This window comes from Octopus bimaculoides, chromosome 5 (genome assembly GCF_046866305.1).
Source record: "Octopus bimaculoides isolate indiv1 chromosome 5, ASM4686630v1, whole genome shotgun sequence".
NCBI lineage: Eukaryota > Metazoa > Mollusca > Cephalopoda > Octopoda > Octopodidae > Octopus > Octopus bimaculoides.
In genome coordinates, this window is record NC_142932.1 from 65,405,259 (window position 1) to 65,423,261 (window position 18,003).

At 35.6% G+C, this 18,003-nt stretch overlaps 1 protein-coding gene across 1 annotated transcript in view; it reads left to right on the forward strand.

Moving 5' to 3' along the window:
• The window catches only part of LOC106871234 (myotubularin-related protein 13), a 134,519-nt gene that overhangs the window by 4,994 nt on the left and 111,522 nt on the right, over positions 1-18,003 (forward strand). Inside the window, exons 3-7 of the mRNA XM_052967744.2 lie at positions 7,598-7,782; positions 7,959-8,176; positions 10,370-10,399; positions 16,982-17,171; positions 17,794-17,874. Coding sequence (XP_052823704.2) covers positions 7,601-7,782; positions 7,959-8,176; positions 10,370-10,399; positions 16,982-17,171; positions 17,794-17,874 — 701 coding nt within the window. The 5' untranslated portion in view covers positions 7,598-7,600. The remainder of the gene's footprint in view (positions 1-7,597; positions 7,783-7,958; positions 8,177-10,369; positions 10,400-16,981; positions 17,172-17,793; positions 17,875-18,003) is intronic.

The following is an 18,003-nucleotide window of genomic DNA, read 5'->3' on the forward strand; positions in this document are numbered from 1 at the left end:
ACTGTGGCCATGCTGAAGCATGTCCTTGAGGGGCTTTAGTCAAACAAATCAACTCCAGAACTCATTTTTGAAGCCTAGTACTTACTCTATTGTCCTCTTTTTGCCAAACCGTTAAGTTACAGGCACATAAACACACCAATACTGGTTGTTAAGCTGTGATGGTGGTGGTGAGGGGACAAACACAGACACAAAGACATACACACACATACATATGTGTGTGTATATATATATATATATATATATATATATATATATATATATATATATATACAGCAGGCTTCTTTCAGTTTCTCTCTACTAAATCTATTCACAAGGCTTTGGTCGGACCAAGGCTATAGTAGAAAACTCAAGCTCAAGGTGCCATGCAGTAGAACTGAACCATGTGGTTTCGAAGCAGGCTTCTTACCACACAGCCATGCCTGTGCCTTATATTTATATACATATATATGTGTGTGTGTGTGTGTGTGTGTATATATATATATATATATATATATATATATATATATATATATATATGAGAATTAACATTGCTTATATATATATATATATATATATATATATATATGTGTATATATATATATATATATATATATATATATATATATATATATATATATATATATATATAGGCATAGATGTAGATGTGTGGTAAGAAAGTGGCGAGCTGGCAGAAACATTAGCACACTGAGCGAAATGCTTAGCGGTATTTCGCCTGCCGTTACATTCTGAGTTCAAATTCCGCCGAGGTCGACTTTACCTTTCATCCTTTCGAGGTCGATAAATTAAGTACCAGTTACGCACTGGGTCGATGTAATTGGCTTAATCCCTTTCTCTGTCCTTGTTTGTCCCCTCTATGTTTAGCCCCTTGTGGGCAATAAGGAAATAAGAAGTTTGCTTCCCAATCACTTGGTTCTGGATTCAGTCCCACTGTGTGGCACATTAGGCAAGTGACTTTTTCTGTAGCCTTGGGCTGACCAATGCCTGGTGAATGGATTTGGCGTATGGAAACTGAAAGAAGCCCATTATATATATATATATATATATATATATCATCATCATCGTCATCATCCTCATTTAACGTCTGCTTTCCATGCTGACATGGGAGCCAGGTAGGTGGCACTGGCATCAGCCATGCTTAAATGGTACTTTTTACATGCCACCGGCATGTGTGCCAGGCAGCACTAGCATCAGCCATGACTACAATTTCACTTCACTCAACAGGTCTTCTCAAGCACAGCATATTGCCCAACAATTGAAGGGGTACTTTTAAACGGGCAAGTTATGCAACACTGGCATTGGCCATGGCTACAATCTCACTAGTCTTGCCAGGTATTTTCAAGCACAGCATATCTCCAAAGGTCTTGGTTGCTTGTCAGTGCCTCTGTGATGCCCAGTGGTTGACTGTCGTACTTCCCCGCCTCATCTCATGTCTTCTTGGGTCTACCTCTTCCACAGGTTCCCTCCACTGTCAGGGTGTGACACTTCTTCACACAGCTGTCCTCATCCATATGCAACACATGACTATACCAGCATAATTGTCTCTTGCACACCACATCTGATGCTTCTTATGTCCAACTTTTCTCTCAGGGTGTTTACATTTTGTCGTGTATATACTCTGACATTACACATCTAGTGGAGCATACTAGCTTCATTTCTTTCAAGCCTGCACATGTCCTCAGCAGTCACAGCCCATGTTTCACTGTGGTGTAGCATGGCTGTTCGCACACAGGCCTCATAAAGTCTACCTTTTACTCTGAGTGAGAGATCTTTTGTTACCAGTAAAGGTAGGAGCTCTTTGAACTTTGCCCAGGCTATTCTTATTCTAGCAGCTCTGCTTTCAGGGCATCTACTCCCGCTACTGTCTTGGTTACTTAGGTAATGGAAGCTATCAACTACTAGTTTTTCCCCCTAACAAGACAGGGAAAACCCCTGGCCCATCAGGAATCACTGCTGAGATGCTCAAAATATCTGGCAGTGTCGGCTATAGCCTAATCACCCGTATTGTTAACCAAGTGATACACGAAGGAGTCATACCCAATGACTGGTGTAGCAGTACCATAGTCAACTGCTACAAAGGTAAAGGTGATGCTTTAGATACAAATAATTACAGAGGTATCAAGTTATTAGATCAGGTAATGAAAGTCATGGAGAGGTTCATAACCCAATTAATTAGGGAGAGAGTCAGTTTAGATGAGACGCAGTTTGGGCTTGTACCAGGGAAAAGCACCACTGATGCTATATTTCTGGTAAGACAGCTTCAGGAGAAATACCTAGCCAAGGATAAACCTCTGTACCTGGCTTTCGTTGACATGGAGAAAGCCTTCGACAGGGTCCCCTGATCCCTTATCTGGTGGTCAATGAAAAAACTAGAGATAGAAGAATGGTTAGTAAGAGCTGTGCGAGCTATGTACAGAGATGCTGTCAGTAAGGTGAGGGTTGGCAACAAGTACAGTGAAGAATTCCGGGTAGAGGTAGGGGTCCACCAAGGTTCAGTCCTCAGCCCCCTCCTATTTATCATAGTCCTCCAGGCAATAACACAGGAATTCAAGACAGGATGCCCCTGGGAGCTCCTCTATGCTAATGACCTTGCACTAATTGCTGAGTCACTATCAGAACTGGAGGAGAAGTTTCAGGTGTGGAAGCAAGGACTAGAATCGAAGGGCCTTAGAGTCAACCTAGCTAAAACCAAAGTCCTAATAAGTAGGAAGGTAGACAAAACACAAAACCCTTCAGGTAGATGGCCCTGCTTGATCTGTAGAAACTCTATAAGATGTACCCAGTGCAAGGTATGGACACAACAAGAGGTGCAACAATATTAAAGGAAGGTTAACTAGGAAGTTAGTTTTTGTATGTGGCAGATGTTCAGGAGAAATAAACACTGAAAATGTGAAGAAAACAACTTCTGCCACATTCCAGAGAGAAAAACTAGATGTAGTTGAAAGCTTCCGTTATCTAGGTGACCAAGTTAGTAGTGGGGGAGTGTGTGCTGAAAGTGTAGCTGCTAGAATAAGAATAACCCGGGCAAAGTTCAGAGAGCTCTTACCTCTGCTGGTGACAAAGGGCCTCTTACTCAGAGTAAAAGGCAGACTGTATGACACATGTGTACGAACAGCCATGCTACATGGCAGTGTAACATGGGCCGTGACTGCTGAGGACATGTGTAAGCTCGCAAGGAATGAAGCCAGTATGCTCCAATGGATGTGTTATGTCAGTGTGCATAATCGACAGAGAAAAGTTGAACATAAGAAGCATCAGTTGTGGTGTGCAAGAGAGACGATTGCGCTGATATAGTCATGTGGCAAGAATGGATGAGGATAGCTGTGTGAAAAAGTGCCACACCCTAGCGGTTGAGGTAACCTGTGGAAGAGGTAGACCCAGGAAGACCTGGGATGAGGTGGTGAAGCACGACCTTCGAACATTAGGCCTCATCGAGGCAATAACTTGTGACCGCTTGCGAAGACCTGTTGAGGCAAGTGAAATCGAAATCGAACTAAATTCGACGACTGGCACCCATGCCAACGTCTCCTTCATTGGACACTAAACTCAGCTTGTGAAGACCTGTTGGGGCAAGTGAAAGCGAAATCGTGATGGCACCTGTGCCAGTGGAGCGGTAAGAGCACCTTCTGAGCGTGATCGTTGCCAGAGCAGCTGTCTGGCTTCCGCGCCAGTGGCACGTAAATAGCACCATTTTGAGCGTAATTGTTACCAGCGTTACTTCTGTCGGTTGCAAGTGAAAAGACAGTGCCAGTGCCCCTGGACTAGCTCCTTGCAGGTTGCACATAAAATACACCATTTTGAGCGTGGCCGTTGCCAGTACTGCCTGACAGGCTTTCGTGCCGGTGGCACTTGAAAGCACCCACTACACTCTCAGAGTGGTTGGCATTAGGAAGGGCACCCAGCTGTAGAAACTCAGCCAAATCAGATTGAAGCTTGGCGTAGCCATCTGGTTCGCCAGTTCTCAGTCAAATCGTCCAACCCATGCTAGCATGGAAAGCGGACGTTAAACGATGATGATGATGATATATATATATATATATAATAATATGCACACACACACACACACACACACACACACACACACGTGTGTATGTGTTTTTGCGTTTGTACCCAGTCTCTACTTGACAACTGTTGTTGGTGTGTTTATGTCCCCTTAACTTAGTGGTTCAACAAAAGAGACCAATACTTTAAGTCCCAGGCATAAAAAAGAATAAGTACTAGTGTTGATTCATTCCACTAAAACAGCTTCAAAGTAGTGCCCCAGCATGGCCGTTGTCTCATGTCTCAAACAAGGATAAAAGATATATATATATATATATATATATATATATATATATATATGCATGGCACCTTGGGCAAGTGTCTTCTATAGCCTCTAGGCAACCAAGGCCTTTTGAGTGGATTTGGTAGACAGAAATGGAAAGAAGCTCATCGTATATATATATATATATATATATATATTTGATAGCTTCCATTACCTAAGTAACCAAGACAGTAGCGGGAGTGGATCCTCTCTGAAAGGAGAGCTGCTAGAATAAGAATACCCTGGGCAAAGTTCAGAGAGCTCCTACCTATAAATTCGGAAATGCTGTTTCTCTTATGTGATGTTCGATGTCGCCTAATCGAGCATGCATGGTTTTTTGTCAGCATTTTCAAATTTATAACCTAAAATATCATGCTGAAGAAGGAAATGAATTTTATACCATTGTAATCCCGAAACGCATACATGATTAACTAAAGCTGGTTGGTTTCATTATTTTTTCTTCTCTTTTGCCTATGGTAGTTGCAAGTATTGCTATCTCTGGAGATATATTGTAGTAGAAGAATTAGTATTTTAACTGCTATTTATAAATTTCGCTATGTGGTGAAGCAACTTTTGCTGATCCCTTAATTATGTGTGTATATATATATATATATATATATATATATATATATGTATGTATGTATGTATTTGTGCATTTGTGTTTGTCCCTGCCACCATCACTTGACAACCAATGTTAGTGTGTTTACGTCCCTGTAACTTAATGGTTTAGTAAAAGAGACCAATAGAATAAGTACTATGCTTGCAAAGTATAAGTCCTGGGGTTGATATGTTCAACTAAAGGCAGTGCTTCAGCATGGCACAATCAAATAACTGAAACAAGTAAACAAATAAAAGAATATATATATACGTATGAAGTACCGTTTAATGCCACCTAAACATAGGTGTTATGCAGGAACCGACAATATTACTATGAGCAGAGAAAGAGCTCCTTATTTTGGCCCTGAGACCAGCAGACTGTATGATTTCAACCTTTTCATTGTCATCCTCGTCTGTTAGACATAGCAGTAGTTCACTTCAACTTGCAATATATACAAAAATAAGTGACATACTGTCACTGATCTTGCAACATGCAAACTAGCTAGTCAAGAAAATCTCTATAAGGAATGAAAGCATTATTCATACTGACAAGTAGTGTTTAATGCTACCTAAACATGGGTGTTCCCTAGGAACTGATGATACTGCTATTTTAACCCCAGGAGAACACCTCCTCTAGTTGGTTAAGCAATGCACTCTGCACTCGATATATATTGCAAGTGGGGAGAGAACTCACTGCTATTTTAGCTCCAAGACTACCAGACCATATGGTTTTGACCTTTTTATGTTCATCCTCGGTGATGGATACTTGTCGGCTAGACATAGCAGTAAGTAGTTCACTCCAGCTTACAATATATAGAAAAATAAGTGACATACAGTCACTGATCTTGCAACAAGCAAACTAGCTTGTCAAGAAAATCTCTGTAAGAGATATGTATTTATGTATATATTATATATATATATATATATATAGATATATAGATATATAGATATATATGTGTGTGTATGTGTATGTGCACATATGCATATTATACCAAATGATTGAAAGAATGAATATACACTTAAAAATATACGATCCTATTAATTCACATGTGAAACTCTGCAGTCAGGCGCACACATATATGCAGATATAAACTTCTAAGAGCACTCATTAGATATGCATAATGCAGGTTTGGTTATATGTGTGTGTGTGCACTATTTATTTATAAAATTCAAACTCATACTTAATATTTATAAAATTCAGATTTAATATAAGGGAGATAATTCATGAGTTGTTCCCTCTTGAGATTTATAATTCAGGAGTTGTTCCCCCTTGAGATGCAATACCTTATTTGATTTCGCATGATTTTATTGTGCTTTATCCAAGATGGAGATGAATACCAATATCCCATGTAGCTGACTTGAATAATTGTTGAGAGATATCTCTCTCAATATGAAATCAATGGTTGCCTAGTTATCCCAGAAATAAAGAATATTTATCCACCAATACAGTGTTGAGCACTCATTCTTGCTGTTTGATATTAACATAGGGCCTTAGGCTCAATTCAGACGGCTATGTGAAGCTGCTGGAGACTGGAAATCTTTGATTGAAGAAGGTTGTTGCTGGAAAGCCACATGTGTGGCAGCAGGATTTAGCTCCTTGGCATACCTGCAGTAAGAGTCCCATGGATTACTATATGTGGGGCATAGTTGAGAAAGACACTAACTGCTCTGCCTGCAACACCAAGGCCAAGCTGGTGATCAAGATTGAGGAGGTATTCAAAGATCTTCCAAGGGACACAGTGAGGAACACATGCACCAGGTTCTAGAGCCATTTCGAGGCCATGGTAGAAGCTGAGGGCAGCTACTTTGAGTAAATTGTTATCTCTCAGTAATAATGTAGTTGATATTTTTTAATTTTTTAAAATATTATTTTTGGAAGGCATATTGTTTTCTTTTCCTCTTGTGCAAACTGTCCAATTTAGCCTGGATACCCTGTATATATATATATATATATATATATATATATATATATATATATATATATATATATATATATATAATTAAATTAAAACATAGGGTAAAAATCAGATATTAATTAATATCGATTTATTACCAGGAAGTTAGCACATTGAAAGAATCCAAGAGATTCAGAAAAAATATCTGAGATCTAAGGGGGTTAAGGTATATTTTTATATATATAAAATTGACCAGTAAGAAATTCAGCGAAATACCAAACCGTAAGCAGACAAGACATTGAAAATTACATATATAAAAAATTAAAAAGTAATTTTTTATATATGTAATTTTCAATATCTTGCCCGCTTACGGTTTGGTATTTCGCTGAATTTCTTTTGAGAACTACTAGGTCTTAGTAGACACAACATGTGGTCTATTTCAAGCATATTAAATGGCCACCTTACTGGTCAACTTTATATATATATATATATATATATATATATATATATATATATATATATATATGTGTGTGTGTGTGTGTGTATATCTATGTATATATGTGTATGTGTGTGTGTGTGTGTGTGTGTGTGTGTGTGTGTGTGTGTGTGTGTGTGTATCTATATATATATATGTATATATGTGTGTGTATTACGTATGTATGTATGGATGAGACTGGACAAGCAAGAGAAAGTGGCAGATAGGTGTTGTTACATGGGTTGGGGTGGGGGTTGAACTAATCATAAAATAGTGTAAAAAAAAAGAGAAAGCAAACTCATTTGAAGTTAATGTTTGTTTGTTTTATAGTTAATGAAGATTGTCTTTGATGAGGAAGTTAGCTCTGATGATGTGGAGACTCTCCGTAAACTGTTGCATAAGATGCGCAATCCTGCAAGAGTGTTTGACACTTTCACTTTTAACCAACATCCTTACTCAAGTACTTTACAGCCAACACCACTGCACAAATCAAAAGAAAAAAGTTCCACTCTGAAGTAAGTATTTACATAGTAACTCTTCAGTGAAAGAAATATAACAATTCGTTAATGTGTTAATGTATTTGGTTGGTATATTGATGGATGTAGTTGGTGTATTACTGTATTTGGCTGGTATATCAGTTCAATAATTTGTGATGTTAATTTATTGGTCTATAACTATATCACTTCTCCAGGGCAGAAGTTATGGAAAACAGCAGTGTTGATTTCAGACAGCTTGCCAAGAAAACATTGATGAAGACAGTGCGTCGGGCAGGCTTGAAACCTAAACAATCATCACGGAAACAGAAGTACATGTTACCAACACCACCAACTTCACGACGGACTCTTTCTCCTCGGTCGTCAGATAGTGAATCAGAAAGACCCAGTAGTGAAATTTATGATGAACTCTCTAGTAAGTGTATTTTGTAATTCATCATAGAATGTTATTATAGAGAGAAACTCTGTGGAAACTATTTACTCCTGATGTTAGGTGGATCATTGTGTGTGGGTGTGAAAAGAAATGGCTTACTGTCAAGTAAAATATTGTGAGATTGGATGATGTTGGTTCTTCTATGTTGTTGGAACAAAGTAACAGTGGGAACTTGGAATAATGAAACATAACTTATTGAAGCTCTCAAACTCTCACACTCTGACTATTCATCTTTCCTCTTTATCTTGTGAACTGTAACATTGTAACTAAAAGACTGTCATGATGTGACTCTGAAACTGTCATGGTATGGTCAGCAAGCTCTCGTGTTGTAGCTGTTTATCTGTCACAGTGTTGCTGTTATATTTTTACAGAAAGGTTTCTAAATGATAACTATGTCTAAGATAAAGACTATATGCCATACTGTTACTATTGTTTTGTAACCTCATACTGTGGCTATGAAAGTGTAATATGAGTTTCTTGTATAACAAACATATTGTAAGAACTTGTGATTCAGTCTATATGTTATGTAAGTATATGTCCCAACACATAGATAAAGTCTGTATGTCACTATAAGCTATGATAAAGACTATATATCAGTGTAAACACATTGGACTATCTGTGACAGAGTAGATGGAGACTATTAGTTTTGTAACTGTACATCTACCACTTCACTTTTCAATATCTACAGGTTAACTAGAGAATATTTCAATTTTACTGAAGTATTGAGATTTATTTAAAATATTTTTTTTTTCATGATGATTCTGAGAAATAAAAATAGAGAAATAAACAGATTTAAAATGGTGTGTGAACTGGCAGAGCATTATACAAGATGTCTTTATTTCTCTTTACATTCTGTGTTCAAATCATCCAGCTCAAATCCAATTTGCCTTTCATCCTTCTGAAGTTGATAAAATAAATACTGAGAAGTGGGGGCGGTTTCAATGAAATTGAACATATTCCACATGTTGTGCTCTAACTTGGCCTTTGAAACGAATAAAAGAATAATTCTATAGAAAATGCTGAGCTGTATCCTGCTTTTCCAGAACAGACTGTTTGGTTGTTGAGATTTCAGTTAATGTGTTATTGTTTATTAGAAATCAGATAAACAAATAAAATCTAATTGAAATCATTTAATGTTTAGTTTAATAAAACATCTTTATCATTTTGTTTCTTGAGATAAAAGTTATGGTTAAAACATAAAAACAAACTAAACAATATTAGATATCATAAACACTAATTGATTTGAAATAGGGAACAGAACAACAGGCTCAGTGGGTTGGTTTGAATCATATACCTTTAGCATAGCAGGTGACAGTGTTACCTCTTTACGTTATTTATATTATTTACATGGGATGGATATGTGTCCTCATCTTGTTTGTTGTTGCTACAATGTTTTCGCTGATTTACTCTCCAGCCTTCATCAGGTGTCCTGGTAGAATTTTGAACCCAATCCTGGGTATTCCCAAGGTATTTTTTTGTTGATATTATTATTATTTATTCAAGGCACTGCGTAATGGTTAAGAGCATGGGCTACTAACCCCAAGACTGTGAGTTTAATTCCTGGCAGTGCCTTGAATAAATGATAATAATAATATGAACATCAGTAAAAAAAGTACCTTAGGAATGAGAACCAAGGTTGGGTTCAAAATTCTACCAGGACACCTGATGAAGGCTGGAGAGTAAATCAGCCGAAAAGTTGTGTTAACAACAAACAAGATGAGGACACATATCCGTCCAATGTAAATAATGTACAGAATTCCTCATCTCTAAAACATAGAGCAGTGTTACCTCTTGTACTACAGAACAATTCTTAAATTCACTTCTATATAAATGTTTCTTTGCCTGTTGTTAGTTTGTGTCCACAGTGTTCCATCATTCCAGCTCATGACTCTCTTGCTGTTTCCTATTTCTACTGACAATAGAATCTCACCAAGTAACTTTGCTTGTTTTAAATATTTATAAAAAGAAGTTAATTATTAGTATCAGATCTCTAAAGATGAACTCTTTGATAAAATATCTTCTGCAATAATTTATGTAAAACAAGTTTATTTTTGTTTCTGCTTAATCTCTCCTTAATATAGTAGAGATGATGTTTGGTTGTGTCTGCATTGGTGTCTGTTATAGTGTGCTCTCCCTGAGCTACTCATGTTCAGTTTATTCTGCCCACTCTTGCAGGTACCAATTATAGTGACGGCTCACCATCTGGTATGTAAGAGTGTTGCACAGATCTCCCTGTTGGCTCTCTGTTACTTCAATTAGCTGTTGTCTAATAGTTTTGTCTTGTTTTTTTCTCTTTTTTTTTTAAGGCCATTTAATTCACCCCACATACACACGTACATCACACCAATGTCATTCACTCAACCATCTACACAAACCTTTTTGCATTCTGCTTCATGCATATTTCTTCCAATAACCAGTTCCTTATTTCAAATATTTCTTGAGTTTATTTCTATTTTCTTATTTCCAACCAATTAGAATCTTTTTGTAATTTGTAAAACATTGACTATTTTTTTGAAAGATTTTATTTCATTTCTCACCATCTGAAATTCTTTAATCATCTTCTTTCTCTTCCTTATATTCATGACAAGAGTTAATCAATCCATTGAATTTATTGCATACAGTATCTGCTTTTGTGAAGATCAAGTCTCCTCTCCTGCTAGTTGGTAATCTTTAGACCTATCATTAGTTGGTTTATAGCCCCAACACAATAATATTACATACATTCAACAGTCCCTTGCATTGTTACCACATACCATCCATTTCTTTCTAGCATGTTCTTTCTGGTTCTGCACATATATTTTTGTATCATTTCAGTACAAAGTTTATCATTCTCATTAAATGCACCATTTTACTTTTACTCCATCAGTGTCAATTATTTTCTCTTAATATTTTGATGTGATTTTATATTGACAGTGGATAATTAAAGATTCTGTTCATTGTTATTGCTGTTAGATAAAACTGTCTTTATGTATGTCTGTGAGTATAAGTGTCTGTGTGGGTTATCGAATAAATAATGATTACAAACTCTATTTCATCCAATCTGTTATTTAAATATTGTTATATTTAAAACACGCTGCAGGAACCAATACTCCTTAATTTGAATATGTGGTAGTAATATAAATCTTGTCCATTTAAACTCCCTATGATAAATTGTAATTAAATGTAGATTAATATCAAATTTCTCCAACACAATCTCCATTTAAAGTACTTGAGCATAGTTACAATTAAAACTAGTATTAACTTATTTTAGTGATTCTGCCTCACTTTAATTATATCACTTCTGAAATACCATTATAGTTTGAATGTAAGGAATAAAAGAGACTAGCAGAAATACCCGGTGTTGCCCGGGTTTAAGAGAATAATGAAATCTAAAAACGCCGTCTAGACTACGCATCATCTTTATATATAGAGATGTATATTCACACACACACTCAAACACACGTATATGTATGTATATCAATATAAATATATGAAAGTCAATGAAGTTTCGTAAAAGAAGGTGATCATGTACATACTTTCTTGCTGTTGTGATTATAACACCTCGTTGTAAACAATGTTCCTTGTTTTCCCTTGTGGAGCATATACAAATAGGTTTTTTTTGCTGCCCACTCTTGGGCAGCCAACATACAGTTGTCCATGTGAGAAGCAGGGCTCTTCCAAGAGAAGACCAGCTACAGACAGTGTTTGACCCTGAGATTTGTTTATGGACATGGCAAAAGTCACACGAAGGGGGAATTGTAGTCTTCTGAATGTAAAAGGAATGTCTGCTCCTGATGGAGTAAGAGGAATTCTTGGAATAAAGACGTCATCCCCTTTTGCACATCCAGAAAGAATGGTAGCCTCGATAACGTGTGACATCATTTTCTTTATCACGAGTCGTGTTCCATTGCAAAGTCTTGGTGGTTCCAGATTGCGGAGCAGCATAACAGGCATTCCAACTTTAAGTGATAATATGTGGGGAGGTAGTCCTGGAGGCTCCAACGAATTGAGAAATTTAGGAGGATAGTTCACCACTTCATTTGTATCTGGAACTGTATCAACAGACTTGTAAGTTTGAAGATTGCCGGGAAGAGAATGCATCAGGTGTTGATTAATTTTTGTAACAGCTACGTTTTTTGGAGCTAATATTGCTCTTTCACATAGCCAATTGTGATTTTGGTAGTTTTGTTTAAAGTTGGGAAAGACTTTGTGTTTGAGGTCATCTACAGAATTAACAACAGAACAAAATGGCCGGAGGTCTGCAACGAAATAATTTTACTCAACACTTTGCAAGTGAATCAGTGGAGGCAAAGATGCGTCTCATTTACTTGACAATTTATGCACCACATTGCAGAAATCACAATGTAAGTATATCTGAAAGGGTAGTCTTACACTGTTGTACCGTTGAATTACAAATAATGCTGTTATGTTCGGGTTAAAATTTCATCAACATCAAAAATATATGAATTTTCATGGGAGTTATGGCCGTTATGCAAAGAATATAATTTCCAAATTTCATAAAGATCCATTCAGTACTTTTGACGTAGTTTTGGATAAGAAAACAAATGACTAATGTGTGTGTTTGTGTGCATGTGTATGTGATGGGTGTATATATGTATAGATATCTGTATGCATGTATATATGTATATATGTGTACATATTACATGTACATCTATATATATATACATCTACACATGTATATATATACATGTATGCATATAGATCTATATATATATATATATATATATATATATATATATATATATATATATATATATATATATATATATACATATACGTGTACATATACATCTATATGTATACATATACATCTCTCTCTCTCTCTCTCTCTCTCTCTCTTTCTCTCTCTCTCTTTCTCTCTTTCTCTCTCTCTGAAAGTATCTGTCATTACAGTATCGAAATGGTGTACATATACATCTATATGTTTCTCTCTCTCTCTCTTTCTCTCTTTCTCTCTCTCTCTGAAAGTATTTGTCATTACAGTATCGAAATGGTGTACATATACATGTATATGTATACATATACAGCTCTCTCTCTCTCTTTCTGTCTCTCTCTTTCTGTCTCTCTCTTTCTGTCTCTTTCTCTGAAAGTATCTGTCATTACAGTATCGAAATGTGATTGTTTCAGTTAGTGGAATAGTTTCATTTTTAAAGTGAAAGTATTTGACATGAGTGTTTTTGTTTCACTTTTGACACGTAATACTTAAATAGTGGAAGAGATATTATGTTGCCGTGTGCTCGAACTCTGCAAGAAGTTAAACATTTTTTTTGACTAAAACACAACTGGAACCCTAAGTAAGGCATGTGTAAAATTTGAATGAAATTGATTGCGTAGTTCTTGAGTTTTAGGGATTCACACAGACAGACAGACAGACACACATTCTCATTTTTATATATATAGATAAACAGATATTGAGTGTCTCTCTATTTTGCTATCATTTTTAAGATAATTTTTTAATTGGATTCTGTAGTCCTTTCTGTCAGCATCTCATATTTTGGAAGTCTGTTCTTTAGTAAAAAAAACAAAACCACATCCTAAAGGATAATATTCTGCATAATTTCTGTTTAAACACCTTGTTTCTTGTCTTAACCATTACTATTATTATTTTTTATTATATTTCTTGTCCTTATCATTAATCCCTTTCATCCTTAATATGGTTTCACAAACTGCATGAGAGAACTTAAGGTACTTTCTCTTGTTCTTTAAAGAAATCTATGGCCATTGTATGGATGTTGGACATTTTATGACAAAATTTTCAGAGACTATTTTAGCTCTTTCTGCTTATATTTCCATACAGTAACAACAGTTAGCTTATTCACTTTGTCAGTGTGTTGTCTGCCAATCAGGATTTTTAACAAAGCTATCGTAAAGCATAGTGCTGATAATGTATGCAGGGCTTCTTATTTGTTTGTTGTTGTTGTTTCTGCTGCTTCCCAAAACTGGAGTTAAAGTTTATGTTGTGCTTTTACCTTTAGTTACAAACATTACATTGTTGCTATTTGTTATTGTTGTTTAATCATTGTTTAAGACAAATCCTATAATTCTCTCATGTTGTACTTGGGGGAATTGAAGATCAATGTAGAATTATCCCATGAAAAATTAGGTTTAAGACCAGTTGAAGTGAAACCAGGTTCTTACCTTGCTTCAATTTTTCTGTGAAATATTCAGTGTATATCTTTACCAATGCATATAATATTTAATGAAGTCATTAGTTTTTTGTGCATAACTATAATGAGATTGAGACAAGTTTACATTTTAATCTGTTATTGTAACTCTCTCCAAATTAGACTTTCAGTTAACTTTAAAATGGTTTTAGAAAAATTAAATCATTGTAAATTAATATTATTATTTGTAAGGCAGTAAGCTGGCAGAATCATTAGCACACTGGGCAAAATGCTTAGCTGCATTTTGTCTGTCTTTATGTTCAGAATTCAAATTCCACCAGGGTTGACTTTGCCTTTCATCCTTACAGGATCAAATAAAGTAAGTACTAGTTAAGCACTGGGATTGATGTAATCGACTTACTTCCTCCCTTGAAATTGATGGCCTTGTGCTAAAATTTGAAGCTAATCTTATTAGTATTTGTTGATATAAGAATCAAATGTTTGAAACAAAACTTGTTATATTTCTTTTAATGAGCAATCTAATTAGCATTAGCATTAATTTTCAGTGATAACGCCAACTCTAGCCAAAGATTATTGGATAATCCTGGAGGAATAGAGACAAATTAAACATGTATACATGAGTATCTGTGTATGTATACATGCATATGTATATGTGTATTTATGCATTTGTTTGTCTAACTGTGCATGTGTGTGTATAGGTATATATGATGTACATATGTGTATGTATGCACATACATGTATGATGTATTTGCATATATGCATGTATGATGTTCATGAGTATGCACTTGTATGAGACACATGTCTGTGTATATGAATGTTGTACACGTTTAAAGAAGCCTTTACTATAAGCACTGATGTCAGAATGTCTGCAACTAATGAAAAATGTAAAATTTGAAGTTGGTTTGAGTTAAATAATTGTCAGTTTAAATGTGTTAGAAAGGCAGCTGTCCAGTATGAATATGAGAATGGTTAATCTACTTGGATTAATTAGTATGCAAATTATATTCTTATTTTATATTTCTCTAGAAATTAGTTGATATTATTATTATTATTTATGCTACTATTATTATCATTGCTGTTATTAAAATGGCAAGCTGACAGAATGGTTAAACAGTTGGACAAATTGCCTTGCAGTATTTAGTTATGAATCCACCAAGGCCAACTTTACCTTTTCTCTCACCAAAGTTTGATAAAATGAAGTACTGGTCAACTACTGTGTTTAATGGTATCAGCTAACCTCTTCATTTCAAAATTGCTAGCCTTTTGCCTAAATTAGAAACCATCATCATTATTGTTGTTGTTGTTGTTAATAACAATGATAATAATAATAATAATAATAATAATAATAATAATAATAATAATAACAACAACAATAATCCTTTCTGCTAAAGGTACAAAGCCCGAAATTTGCAGGGAGGGAGCCAGTCAATTACATTGATCCCCAGTGTTTCACTGGTACTTAATTTATTGATTCTAAAAGATGAAAGGCAAATTTGAACTCAGAATGTAGTGACAGATGAAATACTGCTAAGCATTTTGTCTGGTGTGCTAACAATTCTGCCAGCTCTAATAATAATGATGATGATGATGATGATGGTGGTGGGACAGAATGATGCCAGACAAAACTCTTAGCTACATTTCTTCTTATTACATTCTGAGTTCAAATTCCACTGAGGTTGACTTTGCCTTTCATCCTTTTGGAGATGATAAAATAAGTACCAGTTGAGTTGAGGACTGGGGTTAATGTATTTGACTTACCTCCTCTCTTGAAGTTTCTGGCCTTGTGCTAAACTCTGAAATTATTATTATTATTATTTTTATTATTATTATTATTATTATTATTATTTATAATAATAATAATAATAATAATAATAAGGTAGCAAGCTGGCAGAATTGTTTGCATGCCAGAGAAAATGCCTAACAGCATTTCTTCTAGCTTTACATTCTGAGTTCAAAATTCTGCTGAAGTTGATTTTGTCTTTTAATCTTTGCAGGATCTATAAAATAAGTACCAGTTGAACACTATGGTCAATGTGATTGACTCTCCCCTTCCCCCTGTTGAGTATCCCTTTCCCCTTCAATTTTAGGCCTTGTGCTTGTAGTAGAAAGAATTATTAAGGCTGTGCACTGGCAGAGTCATCAGTGCATCAGACAAAATGCTTAACAGCATTTCTTCCAGTTCTTTACATTCTGAGTTCAAATCCTGCCATGGTCAACTGCCTTTGTTATCCTTTTGGGATTGATAAAATAAATACCAGTCAAGCTTTAGATTTGATTTAATCAGTTAACACCCTCCCACTAAAATTGCTGGCTGTGTGCCAAAATTTAAAGCAATTTTTATTATAGAGACTAATGCAGTGTATGTGAAACAGACTTGTGTGTTTGGACAAATGTTTGTAATTTGTATTGTCTCTCTACCCTGTGAGTTCAAATTCTGTAAATGTTATGCCATCTTTGAGCCTCCCAAATTTGATGAAACATATCCCAGCTTCAACTGGTTAATTGTTTCTCTTCTCATTTATATCAAACTATTAGGTTCATCATATCCATTCTAATATTGGTCTTCAGAAATGAGAAAATGAGAATCTTTTATGTAATATTGTAGTTTTGTGTTCATAATTGTTATTGTTGCTGTTATTAATCATAGTCTTGCTCCTGACAGTTATAGATGAGGCTGAATACTCAATGCAATGGTCTGCTGATGCTAAGAGTTTAGAAAAACTTATGGAACGCCCTGGTTATCAAGATTATGTGAGGCTTGGTATTGGCAGTCTTCCAAACTCTGGTTCAAGAACACGAAATGACCAGTTCCGAATAACTGATGTCAATTCCAACTACTCTGTTTGTCGAAGGTAAGCTCATCTACCATCTCTATTTATAATCTATCATTTTGAATAAAGCTAACTAATTTGTTTATTGATAAAATTATAACTTTCAGAGACAAGAAAATTCATCATTACCATCTTTGTCTCCTTTCCAGCTATTCTCCTCCACCCTTACGTAATGCAGTGTAACCATATTTATCCTCTATAACATGACCTTTGTTCCTGTCCTCTGTCATAGTTTAGCCTCTCAGCAGTCACTTTTTTCACTGCTGTACTCCCACTCTGTCCAGTGGAGCTTGTAGTCTTGGTAGTTACATGATGACTTCACTAGTTCTAGTGTCACAAAAAATTGAATCCAGTACACTCTGTAAAGTGCTTGGCATTGGGAAGGGCATCTGTTCATAAAAGCCATGCCAAAGTAAACATTGGAGCTCAGCATCGTCTTCTATTTCATTGAATCCTGTTGAACCTTCCAACCCATACCAGCATAAAAGAAGGATGTAAAATAAGAATGATGATAATGATGATATATATTGCAGTGATGACAGTGAGGTTGGGGTGAGAAAGAACATTACTGACAGTTCTGTTTCCATTGTCTTCTATTAAACTAATTCTAGAATTACTCTCTCTCTCTTCCTTTCTTCAACAGTTATCCTGCTCTCCTAATTGTTCCACATTCAGTCACTGATGAAAGCATACGTAAATTTTCTCGTTGTTATCGCCAATCACGGTAAGTATTCACTATTTTACTATTGGTTTCTATATAATGACTCTAGTATCACCAAATTTGTTTTCATGTTCCAATATTTCCTTAGCTTAAGGCAATGAGCTAGCAGAATCATTAGCATGTTGGGTAAAA